The sequence below is a fragment of the Hemiscyllium ocellatum genome, chromosome 47 (genome assembly GCF_020745735.1).
Source record: "Hemiscyllium ocellatum isolate sHemOce1 chromosome 47, sHemOce1.pat.X.cur, whole genome shotgun sequence".
NCBI lineage: Eukaryota > Metazoa > Chordata > Chondrichthyes > Orectolobiformes > Hemiscylliidae > Hemiscyllium > Hemiscyllium ocellatum.
In genome coordinates this window covers 6601091-6622322 of record NC_083447.1, presented here as the reverse complement: position 1 = coordinate 6622322, position 21232 = coordinate 6601091, and the positions used below count along the sequence as shown (strand labels likewise).

Genomic DNA, 21232 nt, shown 5'->3' with positions numbered 1-21232 from the left:
TGGCTTTACCTTTGGACTTGCTCTGCGCTGTTAGTCATATCACTGGAATTGGATGTCCGTGGCTTGGCAGGTAGTATCCCGATCCTGCTGGGAGTTCAGGGTTCAAGTCCAGCTCAGGACTAACTGGCTAAGGATCACGTGTTCATCACTGCAGCCACACAGGTTGACACTCTTGTGAAATGTTATTGCTGTTACTCTTTCCTCAGGTGTCGCTGTCCCTGCTGGATTTCTCCAACACTTTCTGTTTCCTTTTTGTATCTGCATATTTTGCTTTTAATAGACTGGGTACCTGTAAATCTTCTGAACATGTGGCAGTGGCAGGCAGTAACAGAAATTGGATGACACCAGAACATGGGGGGGGGGGGGGCCTCTATTGTACCTGTAGACTACAATATGCATGTAATTGTGGTGAAGGCAGGTTCAACTGAGGCAGTCAAGAGGGCACTGGATGTGTAGTGATTGGAACCGAGTGGATCTCATTGACCCTGAGATCCTTGATTTGAGTTATAAACCTGGGCCAATCAGGGAGCCCTGGCTGACAGACATAAACAGGAGATCCTGGCCAAACTGGCCATAAACAGATCCAGGCAGCGGGCCGTGGAGGGGGTCGTGAGGGCCGACTGCCTGTCCCTCTTCCGCGGTTACATTAGAGCCTGGGTGTCCTTGGAGAAGGAGCACGCGGTGTCCACCAACACCCTGGGGTTGTTCAGGGAGAGGTGAGCGCCGCAGGGAGTGGAGTGCATCATTTCACCCTCAACTCTATTTTGATTAAACCCCTGCCCTCCCCTTCACTGTTTGATCGCACAGCATTGCCCTTTGATGTGAAGGGCACTGCTTGTCACAGGCCACTCGGGTGTTTCCTTTCTTCCTGGTGGTGGAAATTAAATAAAGATTGGTGCACTTTGTGTCTCTCACTGTGTCTCACACCTGCACACACACACCATGGGGGCTGGGGAAAAAATAAGCACTACCGCAGTTAGGCGGTAGTGTGGGGGTAAAAAAAAAATACAGAAAAGAAGAAAAAAAGAAAAATAAACAGGAGATTCCTTGGAGAAGGAGCACGCGGTGTCCACCGACACCCTGGAGTTGTTCAGGGAGAGGTGGGCGCCGCAGGGAGTGGAGTGCATCATTTCACCCTCAACTCTATTTTGATTTAGTCCTTGCCCTTTCCTTCACTGTTTGATCACACAGCATTGCCCTTTGATGTGAAGGGCCCTGCTTGTCACAGGCCACTCGGGTGTTTCCTTTCTTCCTGGTGGTGGAAATTAAATAAAGATTTGTGCACTTTGTGTCTCTCACTGTGTCTCACACCTGCACACACACACCATGGGGGCTGGGGAAAAAATAAGCACTACCGCAGTTAGGCCGTAGTGTGGGGGTTAATTTTAAAAAAAACAGTACAGCCAAGTGTACTGAGCACAAGTAAATAAAGAGTGACCTGGTGATGGGATACCAGCCAGCGTGCAGATATTTCAGGATGTTTTGTTTTCAGATAGTAACGTGTGCAGTGATTTGGGGAAAAGGAAGGGAGTTGGCACTGGACAAAAGAACTGGATTAGATAATGGGCCTTGCACAATGGGCTGAATGGCCTTCTGTTCAGTCATAATTCTGTGATACTGTATAGAGTGTGTGCTCCCTGGGCAACTCCAACTGAGGAATCTACAACACAACATAGAGTCATGCAGCACAGAAACAGACCCTTTGGACCAACCAATCCATGCCAACCATAATCCCAAACTAAACTAGACCCACCTGCCTGCTCCTGGCCCATATCTCTCCAAACCCTTTTCTATAAACATACTGTTTTTTGTTCCCAGTTGCTCAAAATTGAAAACAAAGGGAGAGAATAATTTTTAAAATGCCTTTCAATTTCTTCTGATTATTTTAACAAAAAAATGTCCTTCACATCATCCCCCAACTTCCACTGGTACTAAAAACAAATCTCTCAATGTTCTGAATTTATTTTTTAGAAAGATTTGCTGCAATTATAAATATGCACAGGAGGGAGGGGACTTCTATTTTAAGTTACCTAGCCCCCAATTTTTTTTGTGTGTGTATAAGTGACAGGAAATGTTGAAAAACCATTTCCTTCCGTTTGCATTAAATTTGAAATGCAGGTCACTTGAAAAGTGTTTCTTTAAACAAAAGGAGAGTCCAAGATGAGGAAATAAAGTAAAGGAGGAAAAAAAAGACAGGGGATGTAGAAAGGACAGTAAAGTACAGTAATATAATTAGTCATTTGTAAAAAGCACCCGGAATCACGTCTGTGGTAATCCCCCACTTTTAGACTCATAGAGAGGCGGAGTTTATATCTATATATATATATATATATATAATTGTCTCCGCCTACATTTGCTGATCTTGATTTTGGGCGATATTCCGGAGAAGGGTATGTGCATGTGTGGGCTTTGTCCTCAAAAGTAGCAAGAAAGTGTTTCTTTTTTTTGGGTGAGAAAAAATGGCTGATGTCTCAGTCAATTTCAGGGAATTTCGGGCAAGTGACAGGGATGGCAAACTCCAGGATGCAAAGCCTGGGCTGGAAGGCGAGAGGCTGGACAGTGGTATCGATTCCATGAAAGAAGCGGACGAGAGCCTGAGCAGTGTCACTGACCAGCTGGTTTACCTGGACATCGCCAGTGGGAGTGTGGACAGACCACTCCAGAGCTGGACAAAGTTCAGGACTGAAGACGGAGACACGTAAGTTTCAAAGTCGTCTCAACATTGGTGAAAATGAACTCCAATTCACTTGGAGGGTTGTGGGTGAGGGGGAATCAGGTCTAATGCTTACCTTCAGGCGAGGGAAAGCAACAATGACACGGTCCCCTTTCACGACCCCGTGGTGCTCTAGAGAGTGCAGTTGTTGTTGCAATGCGGGAACTTGGTGCACGGGAAGATCCCACAAGCAGAAAAGTGAGGATGGTCAGCTTTTGCTAGGATACTGGCTGGCAGCAGTGCCGGACAATGTCTGGCAGCACAGGTAGATGGGGGGCAAAGATGGCATGTGTTGGAAAAACTCAGCAGGCCTGTGGACAGAAATCAGAGTTAACCCTTCGGGTCTGGTGACCCTTCCTGGGTTCTGAGCAAAGATCACCAGGCTCAGAACGTTAACTCTGATTCATCTCCACAGAGTGCTGCCAGACTTGCTGAGCTTTTCCAGCAATTGCTTTTACAACTAGAAGGGGAGACAGAGTTAATGAATGAGTTTTGGAGAAGGGTCACCCAACCCCGAAACGTTAATTCTGATTCCTCTCCATGGAGATTTTCCGGCAATTTCTGTTTTGGTCGGAAGGAGATCCTTCATCCCACCTTGGCTGAAGTAGCCCTTGCCCAATCTTTTTGAATCAATAGGACTCCTCTTTGGAACCAGTCTAACCCAGTTTAGAGAAGTTGGATTGAGCCAACCACCCTGCACGTTATCCGCCTCTGACAACGTGGCACTCCATTGGCACAGCAACTGGTGCAGTTGGCCCAGACATTCGTGATTAACTGTCCTGAGTGGGCGTGGATCTCATAGACGGGCACTCGAAGTCTAGCCTTTATTCTGGTCAATCTCATTCTGTTTTGACCACTATTTATTGCACAGAGGGAAAGACCGCTTTGAATAAAATCCAGCAAGGTTTGGAAATGCCATTACTGGCCTGAGCTGGAGTTGCATTTTCAGGAACATATTGGCTCCCTTGCAATAGATCTTGATTCTGTGCCTTGGCCAGGGATTATGTGCAGAATGAAAAGGAGGGATTCCGTCCTTACCGTTTTCCAAGTACTGGAATGGAGCAGGAAAGAATCTATGTGTGGGAGAGAGAGAATGTGAAAGAGACAGAGAGAAGAATGATGCACTTTAATTACATAAGAATGTCAGAAATAGGAGCAGGAGGAGGCCATTCGGCCCATCGAGCTTGCTGTGCCGTTCAATAAGATCACGGCTGATCTTTTTGTGGACTCAGCTCCGCTTACCCACCCGTTCACCATAACCCTTAATTCAAAAATCTATCTCTGCCTTAACAATATTCAACAAGGTAGCCTCAGCTGCTTCACTGGGCAGGGAATTCCACAGATTCACAACCCTATGGGTGAATAAGTTCCTCCTCAATTCAGTCCTAAATCCGCCTTATTTTGAACCTTCCTGCTTCTATTTTATTCTATCCAGAATTTTTCTCGTTTGTTCTCGGGTGTGTGGGCATCGCTGCCTAGAGGAGTGTTTGTTGCCCATCTCTAATTGCCCCTTGAGAAGCTGGTGTGAGTTGCAAACTTGAGTCGCTTCAGTCCTTGGGGTGCATGAACATTCACGGCGTTGTTAGGGAGGTAATGACTCAATGACAGTGAAGGAATGGTGAAATATTTCCAAGTCAGAATGGTGCGTATCTTGGAAGGGAACTTGCAGGGGGTGGTGTTCCCATGCATTGTCCGTCTAGGTGGTGGATTGAGGTCACAGGTTTGGAAAGTGGGCATTTTGCTTTACTATGGGCGGCACGGTGGCACAGTGGTTAGCACTGCTGCCTCACAGCGCCAGGGGCCTGGGTTCAATTCCCGCCTCAGGCGACTGACTGTGTGGAGTTTGCAAGTTCTCCCCGTGTCTGCGTGGGTTTCCTCCGGGTGCTCCGGTTTCCTCCCACAGTCCAAAGATGTGCGGGTCAGGTGAATTGGCCATGCTAAATTGCCCGTAGTGTTAGGTAAGGGGTATATGTAGGGGTATGGGTGGATTGCGCTTCGGCGGGTCGGTGTGGACTTGTTGGGCCGAAGGGCCTGTTTCCACACTGTAAGTAATCTAATCTAATCTAATCTAATCTAAACTTCCCTGGTTAGTGACCAGGGAAGGAAAAACCAGGCTGATTCCCTCTCACACATCACTAAACAAGGACTGTACGGCTCCCATTTAGTAACAACAATATCTGCCACATTAACACTGTCACCATCTAAACACATGATTGCTTCCGGTTGTCTGTCTTTTGGTGTTCCATTTCTAGCTAACCAAAAAAACCCCATTTTTTTACCTAATACTTAGGACAAATGTGCTTCAGCTAAGGTCTTTACAATGCTGAAGAACCACTAAGACAGGGGCTGTCTTCTCTCAAGTAAAGATGGAGGACTAAGCTCAGATTGAGTGCATTAAAAATAATGAATGAGTGGGAGATGGCCAAAGAAAGTGTTTCTCCTTGTTGGGAGAGTAGAACCAGGGGCTGTAAATTTGAGTTATCAATTCAATCGAATATGCAAGAGAAACGTCTCTACTTGGAGAGTGGGGACAATGTGGAAGTCACTCCCTTGAGGAGGGGAATAGCCGAAATGCAGAGGGGATAAAAGCAGAAAGCGCTGGAGAAACTGAGCAGGTCTGGCAGCATCTGTGGAGAGAAAGCAGAGTTAATGTTTCAAATTTGATATGATGTCTTCAGAGCTGAGTTCCCGCTGAGTTACTCATGCCATTTCTATTAGATTTCCACAATCTGCAGCATTTTGCATTTATTTGTGCCTTTAAGGAGAAGCAGAGAGAGAGAGAAAAGGATAACGTGATAAACAGGAAGGGGTGAGCTGAAGGATGACAACAGGAAACATGTGTGTAGTTTAAATATCAGCATGGACTCACTGACTTGTTTCCAAGATTATCCCACTTCTCTTGTACTTCAAAATCTCCCATTTCCTGTTGGTAAAAGTCCCTGTGTTTCTTGATAAAGTCCATGGAAATTCCATGTGAGCAAATGTTGGGAAAATACCTCCAGTTCGCTTGAGTATTCCTTACCTGGCTTATCACTGGGGTTGGAGCTGTGAAAATAGAGATGATCTATTCTTGTAAAAATCAAGTGTAACACAACTCACTTTGATGTGAGAATTTAAGTTAAAAATCACAATCTGACGAAGGAGCAGTGCTCCGAAAGCCAGATGTTCCAATAAATCTGTTGGACTATACCCTGATGTTGTGTGATTTTTAAATTTGTCCACACCCCGGTTCCTCCTCATCGTGAGAATTCAAATTATTATTTCTTTTTGCTAAGCTACACCATTAACTAAATATTTGGTTAGGCTGCTATGGCAGGTGAATAATTTTGCTTAATGTTTAGACTGTTGTTTTTGGTCATGTGTTGGCACTGTCCATCCATTCTGACTCAGAGTCGCTAACTCAGCATAGATTAATGAAGAGTGACTTTGAGCCATTCCTGTTTTGAACCGGCTCAGTTTCGAAGCAGAGGCTGGGGAAACCCAGGTGGAAATGCCTCGATGGGAATGCGTACAGCCTTGGAGGTGGAAACGAGAAAAACTTTGCCTTTCACCATCACACTCTGAGAGGACTCAGAATGAGTGGTACAGAAGTGAAACACTCCCCAGCTTGGACGAAATGACTCACCTGTTCACTTGCTCGTGCTTCAATGAGCTTTGAGAGGATATGCATTTTGGTGACCACTAAATCTGCACCAATAAATTTTAAGATGAGCAAAAGGACAGTGTGCAATCCTCTAGGCTGCCTCCAATATTAAGCCAAAATCTAAGGATACTTAGCTAAACTTGACAAGATATTAGGATGGATGACTGTAAATTTGTTAAAAAAACCAGAGGTTGTAATGGAGGAAACATCTGTGGGAAAAAAATTCCCAAGGTGTCTCCTAGGCATCGAAATGCTCGAATAAAGAGGTGGGGACATCTAAAAAAAGGAGAGAGAAGCAGGAAGATTTAGGGAGAGAATTCAGTGTCAGAGCCTAGGAGACTAAAGGCATGGCCATCAATAATGGAGGGTGAGGAAATCAAGGACATGCTTAAGAGATATTTTCTTGCTAATGTTCAAATGCCCTATGCTCTGGAATCCCCTCCTGGTATCACTCCAATTCTCTTTCCTCCCTTACAACCTATGTAATTCACCAAATGTATTGTCATTCATCCTAATATCTCCTCAGATTTAGCTAAGAATCCTTAGATTTTGGCTTAATATACAAGCACTGGAGGAAGTCTTGAGAAGATTTACCAGATTGGTCCTGAGTATAGAGGAGATGTTGGGTCATACTCATTAGAATTGAGAAAAAAATGATAGGTGCCCTTACCGAAACGTAAGATGCTTGGGGGACTTGACACGGTCGAAGCAGTAAGGTTGCTTCCCTTTGTGGGAGAGCTGTGGACCACAGGATAAGGGATCACCCATTTAAAACATAGATAAGGATAGTGGATAGTGAATCTGTGGAATTCTTTAACACTGATGGCTGACAAGGCCTGGTCATTGAGTGTATTCAAGGCTGAGATAGATTTTTAATCAGTAAGGGTATCAAATGATTATGCAGGAAAGTGGAGTTGAGAATTGAGATCAGATCAGCCATGATCTCATTGAATGGCATAGCAGGCTCGATGGACTCAAGACTAGAGTGGAGCTGGAAAAGTACAGCAGGTCAGATAACATCCAAGGAGCAGGAAAATCAATGTTTCGGGCAAAAGTTCCTGATGAAGGGCTTTTGTCCGAAACGTCGATTTTCCTGCTCCTCGGATGCTGCCTGACCTGCTGTGCTTTTCCAGAACCACTCTAATCTCCAGCACCTGCAGTGCCCACTTCTGCGTAGACTCAATGGACTGAATGGCCTATTTCAGCTCCAACATCTTTGTCCTTATAGTGTCAAATTCTATTTGATAACAATTAGAAAGTGCCTCACAGCTATTAAGGTACTATGCAAATACACGTTGATGCCAAATATTGCCCTAGAACAAACCCTGGGACTTTCTTGTCAGAGTTAAAAGTGATATATAAGTGCAAGTTGTTGTTTGGATGTGGAAGGAAATTGGATAAGAAGGAAGCAAAACTCTGGATGTAAATGTGTTCTGTTTTTGACTTCCCTTCCCCTCTTATTGAAAAGGCTGGTTCATTTCCAGTAAGAATGATTCTTGGAATTCCCCGCTTAAAGATGATGCATCAATATTTTGCTTGTGCTTTAATTGTACGACTGCCAGTTAATGTGAAAACTGTTACTCAATTCCAAAGTGGGACCTGCATTTAGGCAGGCTGCATTTTCTCAGGAAATTTGCACTTTGCACCATTTCACCCTATTCACCTTTATTAACCCCTCTCACCTCTCTCTCTCTCTCTCTATGTCCTTCCTCTTTTCTCCCAGGTTCCTCCATCTGGCAATTCTGCACCAGCGCCCTGACATTGCCAGTTTCCTCTTGCGGTCTGAACCATCCGTTATTGACATCCGCAACAAGTCCCGACAGGTGAGTCTCCCTTTTGTCCTTCCTCCCACATCTAGTTGAAAGTGGTGTTAACAAGGGACATTGGGAGAAAGGAAGGCTGGCCTGTGCTTTCATAACTCAGAACATAACATTGGCCGATAGATGCGTTCCTGTGATCGGACACCAATTGCTGAATAATGACGAGTGTGCCAATTTGAGATTATCACATGGGTTTGCAGTGGAGTTTACTTACATTTTATGGGAGCAAGTTACTGCAGATGCTGGAATCTGCACTGAAAACAAAAAATCCTGGAATCACAGCAGGTCAGGCTGCATCCATGGAGAGAGAGAGAGAGAGAGAGAGAGAGCAAGCTAATGTTTTGGGCTTCAGAGCTGAAGTGAAATGTGGAGAGGGCAACATTAATGCAATATTTGATGAGGGGGGTGGGGGATGTGGGTGGTATTGAGGGGAGAGAAAGGGAGTGCCAGGCAAGAAAAGATTTTGATTGTTTAGATTAAGTGATTGGAATGTGAGCATGGCAGAACAATGGTGTGTCCAGACTGGAAAGAGCAGGTAATCCCACTGGAATAGGGGGGAAGGGAGAGAAAACAATGTGGCACAAAATGTGACAAGTGAAACTAAAAGAAACAGATGGAATGAGAGTAGATTCATCACTCAATATTAAGTCTATAAAGTGCCTGGTGTGAAGATGTGATGTTGTTCCTCTCTGACTTACATATTGCTGGATGTTCCATACAGTAATAGGTAGGACCTTGTATTCAGAAAGTCCATCTCCACACATCCTTCCTCTCTCAGCCAATCAGTGTCTAGTTCGAGGGCAATAAGGGATTGTCAACAAAGGCTAGTCAGTGTTAAGCCGTAATCTGTCAGTTCCTATTTTCCGGAGACTTACTCACGTTATCTTTGCTCCTGTGGCAATGGAGAATCAGTCAATGATTTGTCCAAAGGTTTCACAGTTTTTATTTATTTCCTCACCCTTTTCCAGAGCCCTTTGCATTTGTCAGTGATCATGAGGATGCCGGGAGTGACCAGGGAGCTGGCACAGGCTGGGGCGGACCTGGAGAGTTTAGACAGCTTCGGGAATACCCCGTTGCACCTGGCCTGCGAGCAGGGGGACCTGGACTGCGTTGATGCACTCCTCGATCCGATGGGCACCAGCAACATCACCCAACAGCGTCAAGCACAGGATCTGGAATGGCGTAATTACTGCGGTAATTTCTTTGCTCACTTGGCTTGCCCACCGACCCAGGAAAAACGTGAGGACGGCAGATATCAGAGTCGAAGAGTGCGGTGCTGGAAAAGCACAGCTGGTCAGGCAGCATCCGAGGAGCAGCAGAGTCAACGTTGAAGGGTTTATGCTCGAAACATTGATTCGCCTGCTCCTCGGATGCTGCCTAAACAGGTGTGCTTTTCCAACACCACACTCTTTGACTCGCCCCCTAACCCAGCTGAACATGTTACAGCAATGCATGAGTAACACCATGATAAGGCTTAATGACTGTCCTCCTTTCTCACCAGCTCTCTCTCACTTGCACAGTCTTGGTCTCTATTCGATTGGAAGAACCTACAGCTTGGGTGCCACCAAGCTGTATAGATGTGCACAGCGAAGGGTTTTATCCAGACCTGAGTCTGCAATTAAGTAATCCATTTGAGCAGCCATGCATTTCAAGGAGCCCAATGCAAATAAATAAACTGTGCACAGCAACTAAATCTTAAAGGGAATTTTACATGGCAACACTGGAGAAAGTGCTAGTACAGAGAGATGGTGATACAGTGGGAAGGTCACTGAATAAGTAACCTAGGTCATAGACTCCCTACAGTGTGGGAGCAGGCCATTCGCCCCCATTGAGTCTCCACTGACCCCCTGAAGAGCATCCCACCAAGACACAACCCTCCTCCCCCATTCCTGTAACCCTGCATTTCCTGTGGCCAATCCACCTAGCCTGCACAGCCCTAGATGCTATGGGCAATTTATCATAGCCAATACACCCTAACCCACACATCTTTGGACTGTGGGAGGAAACCAGAGCACCTGTAGGAAACCCACGCAGACATGGGAAGAATGTGCAAACTCAATACAGACAGTTACCCAAGGATGGAATCGAACCCAGGTCCCTAGCACTGTGAGGCAGTAATGCTAACCACTGAGCCACTGCCCTGTTTAGGTCAAGGCTAATGCAATGAAATCATGGGTTCAAATCCCATCATAGCATCTGGTGGAGTTAAAATTCAATTAATAAAATCTGGAGTTAAAATCTAGTCTCAGTAAGGATGACTGTGAATCAATCCTTGTTGGAAAAACTCCTGTGGTTCACTAATGTGCTTTAGGGAAGGAAGCTGCTATCCTTACTCAGTCCGGTCTCCGTGCGGCTCCAGACCCAGAGCAATGTGGTTGACTCTTAACTGCCCTCTGAAACAGTTGAACAAATCACTCAGTTCATTGGATGGGTGACAAATCCTGGCCATGCCAGGGGACACAGTCATCCCATGAATGAGTAAGCTGAGGAATTGTAGCTGTTGGGAGAATTACATAGGTTTGGTTATTTCTCTATGGAATATAGAGAATACCAGCTGGAGGTTTATAGTATGTGTTGGACGGTGGAGAGAATGTTTCTGCTTAAGGGAAATTCCAAAACTAGGAGGCAAACATTTAAGGCAGTCATTATTAAATATGCTGTGGAAATAATGAGAAACCTCTTTACTCAAAGAATGGTTGGAATGCGGTGGAGGCAAATGCATTCAAAAATGAAACCAGAGAACCTCATGAAAGAAAAAGTGATAAAAGTTGAGATGAGAAGGGTGGAATGGGAGGTGAATTGTATAGGGCATAAACACCAGGACAATATAGTTGGATTAAATGATCTTATTCTGCAGCAGACATTCTGTATAGATCCATGACTCCTTGCTGGTGTATATAATAGGAGAAAGTGAGGTCTGCAGATGCTGGAGATCAGAGCTGAAAATGTGTTGCTGAAAAAGCGCAGCAGGTCAGGCAGCATCCAGGGAACAGGAGATTCGACGTTTCGGGCATAAGCCCTTCTTCAAGAACAAAACAGCCCACGATCAGGCCCTTGAAGAAGGGCTTATGCCCGAAACGTCGAATCTCCTGTTCCCTGGATGCTGCCTGACCTGCTGCGCTTTTTCAGCAACACATTTTCAGCTCTGGTGTATATAATAGTTCTGGGATATGATGAGGTTAGGGATTCAGGTAGGTAGTGTTTGCTCTTCACTTGCCCACCCAGCCTACTGTTCCTCATGTCTGATCCTATACAGTGTTCAGACTATTCAACAATAGGAGCATCACATTCATGTCTGATCCTCTCCTTGCCTGAGTTGTGCATGGAGGGAAACACACTTGCTGTTATCATAAAATCCCTACAGTGTGGAAACAGGCCATTCGACCCAACAAGACCACACCGCCTCTCTGAAGAGTAACCCACCCAGACCCATTCACTTACCCTATTACTCTACATTTACCCCTAACTAAGGCACCTAGCCTGCACATCCCTGAACACTATGGGCAATTTAGTATAGCCAACACACCTAACCTGCACATCTTTGGCCTGTGGGAGCAAAGTACAGCAATGGGAGGAAACCCTTGCAGACACAGAGAGAATGTGCGAACTCAATACAGAGTGTCGTCCAAGGCTGGAATTCAACCTGGATCCCCGGTGCTGTGAGGCAGCAGTGCTAACAACTGAGCCACCGTGCTGCCCATAGGTAATCATCAGCCAACTCAACTTAACTCTCCTTGAGGCCCTGAGACCAAGTGAATGCCCAGATTGAGTTCACTCACTCAGCACAACCTAGGGAAGTAACATCCTGACCTGGAGTTTCGATCTCGCTCATTGGGGAATTTGTAGACAGGAGCAAGGCTTGACTGTACCTCATGTGAGTTGAGTATTAAACACTGACTTCTTTCCACCACAGGTCACACATGTCTTCACATCGCAGCAATGAAAGGAGACTGTGACACAGTGGCGCGATTGCTAGCTTCAGGAGCCAACATTAATGCTCAGGTAAGACCCTACTCACTTGAGTTAGAAGAATGAGAGGTGATCTCATTGAAACATACAGGATTCTGTTGGGGCTTGACGGGGTAAATGCTGAAAGGATGTTTCCCCTCATGGGAAAGTCTAGGACCAGAGGGCATTATCTCAGAATAAAGGGGTGCCAATTTAAGACTGAGATGAGAAGGAAGTTCTTCTCTGGAGTCTTTGGAACTCCTTGCCAACAGAGAGCTATGGGGGGCAGAGTTCTTGTGTATATTTAAGGCTGAGATAGATAGATTCTTGATCAGTAAAGAAAACGCAGGAGAGCGGATGTGAGGAATGTCAGGTCAGCCATTGATGCTATTGAACAGTAGAGGAGGCTCAAGGGGCCGAATGGTCTACTCCTGCTCCTATTTCTTATAATCTTATAGGTACATTTCCCACTAACCTTCCAAGCTGTGGTGGTGTTACAGATCAAAGCCTCAGAGGATCCAAATTGATGTTGAATCATTAACGTTTTTATGTTCATATTGTCGACTGGAGCTAGAGATAGTGATGGGAGAGGCTCTAATATCTTTTACATCACACAGTTGAGCAGGAATCTGTCCTGCTCTTACTAGCCGCCATTGGTGTGTGCATTGGAAGGATTTACACAGACACACCTTCCTTGGCCATGATGTTGTGGAGTGGGACTTGAACCCAGGACTTCTGGATTAAGTTTAGGGACAGTACACACTGTGCCACAATAACTCATATAAGTGTGTGTGTTACCTACACAATACTATGGGTTACAGTAACTCCTTCTGGAAAAATGAATACTTTGTTTATTGTTCTTGAGGGTATGGGGCATCACTGACAAGGTCAGGATCCCATCCCTAATTGTCCTTGAACTGAGTGGCTCTCTAAGTCATTTCAGAGGGCAGTTAAGAGTCAACCACATTGCTGTGGATCTGGAGTTTGGATTGAAAGATCACAAACATTGTCGCTATGCTATTGTCCCCGTTTCTATAGCACCTACTCCAACTTCAGAACATTCCGATTAAATTTTTTTTTCAAGTTCGTGCAGTCACTGTTGAAATGTAGAAAACCTGCCAGCCAGCTGGTGCACAACAAGCTGTGACACAGGATAATGAGCGAGAATGAGCAGATTGTTCATTTGCAGGCAGAGCTTTGACCTCCTGGGGAATCGAGGGATGTGGGGAGAGGATCAGAGACGGAGTTGAAGACCCGAGATCAGCCATGATTGTACTAAATGACAAAACGAACACGAGGGGCTGAGTGGTCTACTCCTGCTCCTATTCCTTTCATTCTTAAATAGGTTGGCCCTAAGACATTGGGGAGAACTCCTCTCATCATCAGGATGGTGACTGCCTTTTCAAGGGCAGGCCATTTTACACTTAGCAAGATCCCACAAAACATTCTGGCCTCATGAGGTGCTGATTGCAGGTTGAGGTGGAAGGGATCAAATTGGAGGAAAGTTTTTTTTTAATGTCCTTTTGAATTGTACTTGGAATAAGCCGTGACCTTGTCCCTGTGGCTGTGCTGACAGGAACCAAACAGTGGGAGGACACCCCTGCACCTGGCGGTGGAGTTTCAGCATCGGGAGGTGGTTCAGCTCCTCATTGAGCAGGGCGTGGATGTCAACCGGTTAATGTACAACAGCTGCACTGCCTTCCACCTGACAGCAGGCCGGCCGGACCTCCAGATCCGGGAGCAGCTTTCTCAGCTCACCAGCTCCTCGCTGATCCCACTGTATGAGTCCTCTGACTCCGAGTCTGAGCCAGAGTGGGACGCCCGGTCAGACTGTGAGGTGAGCCTCTCTACCGCGGGTTCGCAAAAAAAATGTGCGTCTGCATGAGGCAAGCGTCGGGAGAGAGCAAATCAGAGCAGTGGGAGGCCATTCAGCATCTCCTGTCTCCTGTCTCAGGCCAGCTCTGCCATTCAATTAGATCATGGCTGACATGGCTCCCACTTCAGAGAGCGATTCTAACAAGGTATTGCATTTTTATGTCGCCATCTTGGGAAGTTCCAAAGTATTTTGTGGGATGTAAGGTACTTTGAGATGTCCTTAGGTCATGTGAGGCACTATATCATTGCAAGCCTTTCTGTCTTTCAAAGTCCCTTATAGCTATTGAAGCACTTTTGAAGTGATCTTTGTAATGAATGGAAACAGGCAGACAGCAAAATCTCACAAATGGCAATTTGGATACAACCAGATTGAAGCTGTTGTGGTGTTACTTGAGGGTCATTGGCCCAGGTGACCAGGGAGAACTCCAATGATCTTCCTTGAAAGGGCAACTGTTGGATTTTTGAAACCACCTCAGAGGGCATACACGGCCTCAGTTTTACATCTCACCCCAAAGACAGTGCCTACAGCAATACAACACACTCAGTGTTAGCAGTGGTGGGTCGGGCCTAAATGTTGTGCTTAATTTTCTTGGGAGTGCAAGCATTGGGTGAAGGTGAGGTGAGACAAACCTATAATGCACAGTCAGGACCTCAACCATAGACTGAATCTTTACAATCTGCCTCAACTATATCCACACCTCTTCAATTTCCGACTAGGAGATTTGTCATAGTTCAACTATCTTGGGTCTAAATAAGATTCATTCTGGCTATTGTTACCACAACGCAGGATCAATTCTAAATTAGCAGGATCAATTCTAAGTTAGAACATCCAGATTCTTGTTCTAGCAGCTTAACTTATGTAGAAGTTAAGACTTGGAATTAGGCCTCTCTAACTAATTGAATAACTAACTGACTGATGAGTTGCCAAGTCAGTGAGCAGTGAGGGTGTTTGAGAGTGCAGAAAAGATACATGAGACTGTTTCCAGGGATGAGAGACTTATACTTCCCGACTGCAAAGTTGCTCAGAGAGTCTGCACACACCAATTTGTCAATTAGAGAGAACAGAGGAAGGACTTAACCTGGATAGATTGGGTCTATCCTCCTTGGAATTGAGAAGGGTGAGAGCAGATTTGATCAAGGTATTCAAATTCATGAGACAATTGGAAAAAGATACAGAGAGAAACTGGTCCCATTGGTAGAAGAATCGAGAACGAGATGACACGGGGGATTGACAAATGAATTGATGGCCATATGAGGAAAATAATCCTTACACAGAGAATGGATAGGATTTGGGATGCACTTCCGAAGAGTGTGCTGGGGGCGGATGTAAAGGAAGGGAAAGGACATTACGTGAGTTGCGCCTGCAGAGAGCTGGGACAGACTAGATGGGGTGAAAACCCTCCTACACGAAACCATTCTGTGATCATAGGGATTTCCCCTTTCACGTGACCATGGCACACAGTGTTAAGTGGCCAGTAAGGGCCAAACATTTGGACAGCCCCTCATTTCAGCTCAAATGTAAGGACTAGCCACTTGGTTGAGGTGCCGAAAGAAGCATTTGTGGAATGTGGAAAAGGGAAGTGGCCATTCAGCCCCTCAAGCTTGTTCTGCACATATTTAATGCCATTTAGCCACCTTGACTCTATAATCCATCATACTCTTACCTGATAAAAACCACAACAGTAGTTATAGCATCTTCAGGGGAGGAAGAAAAGACAGGGCAAGAATGATAAGAAAACATACTGACCCTTCTTCCTTTCTTACAGATGCCTCTAGACTACGATGATCTTCAAATCAGAGGCCATTCCCTCCATTGATCACTGAAGACACTCAAAGCTGATCATCAACTTGTGTTCCAACTGAAACAATGATTGTGTTATTGAAGAGGAACTTACAAACAGACTATACGTACAGCAGTGACCTTTCCTCACCCCATGGCCCACAGACTGACTCTATCCTTCCACAGATCCTCGGGAGATCTGGCCACTTGGAGGATGAGTCACCATAAGTCGGGATGCTGACTGTATCATGTGGAGCTCTGTAGAGCTCACTGTAACTTAAAAAAACAGCACTTTGCGAGATACTGTTGAAAATGTTAGTGGAAAATGAGGAAACTGGGGAATGTGAATGACCAGCCTGGGCAGTAATGGGACAGGAGATTACACATGAACTTAGGAACTAAATGGGCAGAAATACTGGGACATTCCCCCTTGCCCTTGCTTCTCACAGTCAGGACAGGGGCAAGAGAAGCATGTTAACTTCATTTAGATTATTGCTAATATGTCGTGGGGAACGGGACATCATCTCTTTGTTCCCACTCGTCCTGGCTGAAGCTATGAACCATTGACCAGTGGTGACTCCTGCCTAACTCATGACAGACACATGGTTTGAGAAATAACCCCAAGGGAGGGGGCTGGGCCATTTATTTTTTAGTGTCACTGAACTCAGAGTTTAGTCTATACACATAAACTGATGAGAAGAGAGACTGTTACCTGGGGGTACTTTAACTCCAGCCAGGCCCACCTAGGGGACCCCTAAGGCTGAGTGAGAGATTGCACTGTGACATGGTATGAATGCAAGGCCAGCACTATTAGATGGTGCAAAAGCCCAGAAGGTATCTTGCCGTCGCTGGGTTCAAATCTCATCTTGAGATCACACCCTTTGCTGTTGACTTGAGAGGGAGATAGTGAGAGGGAAGCTGAAATGCCTGAACCCAGTTTCTCCTTGGCTCATGATGCTAAACCCCCCTCTCACCCAAGGATCTCTCAATAGGAAGCACCACTCAGACTAGGGATGAGCCTCACAGCGAGTGGGACTGAAGCCTGAATGACAAAGACATAGCTTCACTTTGTTAACTTCTTCCCAAGAGTTGAACTTCATGGTGGATTGGCGGGGGGCAGATGCAGTGACGATCTCAATGTTATGGCAACATTAATTATACCAGTTCTCCCAAATGTCATGCCAAACCCACCCACCAATGTGCTCATGGACCTTATTGTGACCTCTTTTCACATAGGCCCTTTTGCAATAAATCATTGAGTTGGTGCTATGCCAGGTTCTTTGTGCAAACTCTCCCCTCTAGGTCACTATCAACTCTGAATGCCCACATGTACATCGCATTTGGCAAATTGCTTCAACAGCTGATCACAGGCAGAATGGATACAAATCCTTTCATTCATATCTTGGGTATTGAGGATTGGGATGAACTAATAACTCACTGTGGACTTGTACCTGACTATACCAAGTAGATATTGTGGATTGTGTAAACATTTATGGAGAAAGGGATGATGTTTTGATGGATCTTTATTTGTATTTATGATGCCAATTTCAGGCACTGTCACTGACAGTGGGCAGAAATCAAGAGTGCCGCCCCTAGCAGAGGCCCCTGGCTTTTTGACCTGTGCACAGCAGCCCACTCTCGACCCTAGCACTGTAGGCCCGATGGATGCCAGGGTCCATTAGTGGACTCTGATATACCCTCCCTGTACCTATCCCTCCTGGTTAGTGTAAATTCATGTTCAGATGGTAGAATGGAATGGGCAATGGTAAACTGGACAAGCATTGTACCCAAAAATGACTTTGGACCCCATCGTATCCGAGCTGCAGCAAATGCCAGTTGACTGCCTATAGCTCTAACATGTTGGAACTACAGAAGAAATGGTGGTATTCCATCTAGCCTTCCCTACAACTGAAAATCTTGACCAGCTGTTTCTTTCAGGAGTGACAAGCTACTGGGGGTAAACCCAGGGACAAATAAGTGGGGGTGTAAAATGAGGCTAGGGATTTCAACATGCACCCGTGAAGCAACAGAACGAAGCCAGGAGGTGACAAGGACTCAGTGTTATCAAGATCCTTGCCATCTGTATGATGGGATCACTCTCACTCCCAGGCAGGATGGGAGCCAGAGTCCTCTTGAAAGCGCAAAGTGTTAGAGCTAGGGGTCACCTTCCCACCCAAACTAGAGGAGACAATATTTTACAAATCTTCATTTCAACTGTTAAGAGTGCTGAAGGAACAAGATAGGATGGGAGAAAGATTGATGCAATAACATGGGGAAAATAATCTAACACCATATTCATAATTTCCCCAATTCGAGAAAGAAGGGTATTGGTGAGCCATGACCGTGTAATTAGCTGAAATACTTTATTCTGTTGCTGCTTTTTGGAATGTTTTGAATTGTGCAGAAAGTGACCTGTTTCATACACATTTGTACATAATGTCTTATAAGATTTATTTTTTTACAATAAATAATATTGAAAAATGACCAGCAGATATCTGGCTTCGTGTTATGATGTCAAGAGAAGTTTTAAATGTCTCACACAATGTCAGAAGTCACACGACACTAGGTTATAGTCCGTCGGGTTTATATGAAATCACAATCTTTCAGAGCACTGTTCCTTCATCAGGTGAAGTGTCAGCACTCCAAAAGCTTATGATTTCAGATAAACCTATCAGACTATAACCTGGTGTCATTCTGACTTTGTTCACACCAGTTCAGCGCCGGCACGTCAACATCACACAATGTGGGTATTTATGGTCCACCCTTCATTACCCTTGAACCAAGTGGCTTGCTAGGGCCATGACAGAGGGTAATTAAGCATCAACCATATTGTTGTGGGTCTGGAGTCACATGTAGGTCACACAGGAAAAGGACAACCAAATCCCTTCCTTAAAGGACTTAGTGAATCAGATGGGTTTTATTACGACCAAAATAAAAGCAAATTACTGGAATCTGAAACCAAAAGAGAAAATGCTGGAAAATCTCAGCAGGTCTGACAGCATCTGTATGGAGAGAAAAGAGCTGATGTTTCGAGTCTAACTGACCTTTGTCAAAGGGTCGAAACTTCAGCTCTTTTCTCTCCTTACAGGTGCTGCCAGACCTGTTGAGATTTTCCAGCATTTTCTCTTTTTGTTTATTATGATCAATGATGGTTATCATGCTCACCATCGCTGATGGTGTATTTTATACTCCAGATTTGTTAAGGAATTTGAAACTGATGCAGTGGGATTTAAATCCATGCCTCCTGGTCAACAGCCTGTCATCTCTGGCACCACCACTATAATGCTGTTCCTCACCCCACTCCACCCTTTGATTGTTAAACTAGTTGGGTGTGAGGTTGATGGCTGAAGGGTGGGATTTCCTTCTTAACAACCTCCCTCATCTCAGTTCCACCTTCCTGTTCCCAAATTGATTGGTGCGTGGGTTGTGATAAGAAGTGACATGCCCCCTTATAACAACAACACTGGGGAAGGTTCCTTCCAAGGGAGGCGGACATGTGAGTAGGTCAACTCAGCCTAAGCTTTCACCTTAGACTTCAACTTAGACTTTTCGGAGTCTGTGTCTTTTACGACATCTCTGAAAAATATCAAGGGCAACATAACCTTGTTAAAGGAGCAGCATCATCACAAGTTAATTCCTCATTTTAATACCAATTTTATTTCATTTGTTTTTGGCTACTGCATCATGAAAACTTTGTTGCTTAATCTCACCTGCCCTCCTCCTGGTCGCAGAGCTTTGTCTCATTTTGTTTGTTTATCCTTTCATGGGATGTGGGTGTCAAGTGCTTCCCATCCCTAATTGGTCCTTAAACAGAGTGGTGTCCAAGGCCATTTCAGAGGGTAATTAAGAGTCAGCCGTATCACACATGTAGATCCAGATGGGGTAAAGATGGCCAATTTGCAATAGTGAACCTGACTGGTTACTACAACTGTTGATGGTTGTCATGGTCACCATCACTAAGACTGGCTTTCAGTTCCGGGTTTAATGATTGAATTTAACTTCCATCAGCTGTTATGATGGGATTTGAACCTGTGTGGCCAGAGTTTAGGGTGCACAGATTATTACCCGTGGATAGTATCACAATGTCATCATTTTGTACTTCCTGCCCCTTCTCACCATCATCTCCCGCTGACTTAAAAACCCTTAGACTTCTATCTCTCCTCAGTTCTGATGAAAGGTCATCAACCTAAAATGTTAACTCCATTTCACTGACGATGCCTGACCAGCTGTGATTTCTAGCCTTTTTTTCCCCCCTTCTATCATATCTCCAGCATCCATGATGTTTTGGTTTGTGTTCATTCAGATAGCAACTGGGAGAAAACGAGGACTGCAGATGCTGAAGATCAGAGTTGAGAGTGTGGTGCTGCAAAAGCACAGCAGGTCAGGCAGCATTCGAGGAGCAGGAGAATCAACGTTTCGGGCATATGTACGAAACGTCGATTCTCCTGTTCCTCGAATGCTGCCTGGCCTGCTGTGCTTCTGTACTGGAATGAAATATCCAAGCAGGCTTCAGAGGAACAACATGAGAATAAATGGGACACAGAGCCACACCAGGAGATATTTGGACAGATGACCAGATGCTTGGTGAAGTTTTAAGGAGCATCTTAATTAATAACAAGAAAATAATGAATTAGGCGTGGGGAAAAAGCCATTCAGCCCTTCTAGCCTGATATGTCATCCATTAGGATCGTGGTTGATTTGATTGTGACCTCAGCCATCCACTTTGGATAATTTCCAATAACCACTGATCACTTTGTTAGGTGAGAATCTATTCACATCTGCCTTAAAAATAAATTCAATGACATTGCCTCCACTGCTGTCTGGTGATGTGAGTTCCAAAAATTCAATACTCTTTGAAAGAAAAGATTTCTCCTCATCTTCATTTTAACCATTTGGATACAGAACTGGCTCAAAGGTAGAAGACAGAGGGTGGTGGTGGAGGGTTATTTTTCAGTCTGGAAGCCTGTGACCAGTGGGGTGCCACAAGGATTGGTGTTAGGTCCACTATTTTGTCATTTATGTAAATGATTTGGATGTGAGCATAAGAGGTATAGTTAGCAAGTTTGCAGATGGCACCAAAATTGGAGGTCTAGTGGACAACGAAGAAGGTTATCTCAGATTAGAATGGGATCTTGATCAAATGGGCCAATGGGCTGAGAAGTGGCAGATGGAGTTTAATTTAGATAAATGTGAGGTGCTGCATTTTGGGAAAGGAAATCTTAGCAGGACTTATACACTTAATGGTAAGGTCTTTGGGACTGTTGCTGAACAAAGAGATCTTGGAATGCAGGTTCATAGCTCTTCAAAGTGGAGTCACAGGTAGATATGATAGTGAAGAAGGCGTTTGGTATGCTTTCCTTTATTGGTCAGAGTATTGAGTACAGGAGTTGGCAGGTCATGTTGCGGCTGTACAGAACATTGGTTAGGCCACTGGTGGAATATTGAGTGCAATC

General features: G+C 45.0%; 1 protein-coding gene across 1 annotated transcript; it reads left to right on the top strand.

The window, feature by feature from the left end:
- Positions 1 to 2383: 2383 nt before the first annotated feature.
- Positions 2384 to 18206, top strand: LOC132836599 (NF-kappa-B inhibitor alpha-like). Its single transcript, XM_060855985.1, has 6 exons — positions 2384 to 2698; positions 8080 to 8179; positions 9145 to 9370; positions 12090 to 12178; positions 13701 to 13961; positions 15766 to 18206. The coding sequence occupies exons 1-6, from the start codon at positions 2460 to 2462 to the stop codon at positions 15814 to 15816; spliced, it is 966 nt and encodes a 321-aa protein (XP_060711968.1). The 5' UTR covers positions 2384 to 2459; the 3' UTR covers positions 15817 to 18206.
- Positions 18207 to 21232: the final 3026 nt, after the last annotated feature.

What these genes read in the sequence shown, in the direction of transcription:
- LOC132836599 (XM_060855985.1), top strand. Translation starts at nt 2,460, where the DNA reads ATGGCTGATGTCTCAGTCAATTTCAGGGAATTTCGGGCAAGTGACAGG. An exon ending in GAGCCAACATTAATGCTCAG is followed by an intron (nt 12,179 to 13,700) that starts GTAAGACCCTAC and finishes CTGTGCTGACAG; the next exon opens with GAACCAAACAGTGGGAGGAC. An exon ending in ACGCCCGGTCAGACTGTGAG is followed by an intron (nt 13,962 to 15,765) that starts GTGAGCCTCTCT and finishes CCTTTCTTACAG; the next exon opens with ATGCCTCTAGACTACGATGA.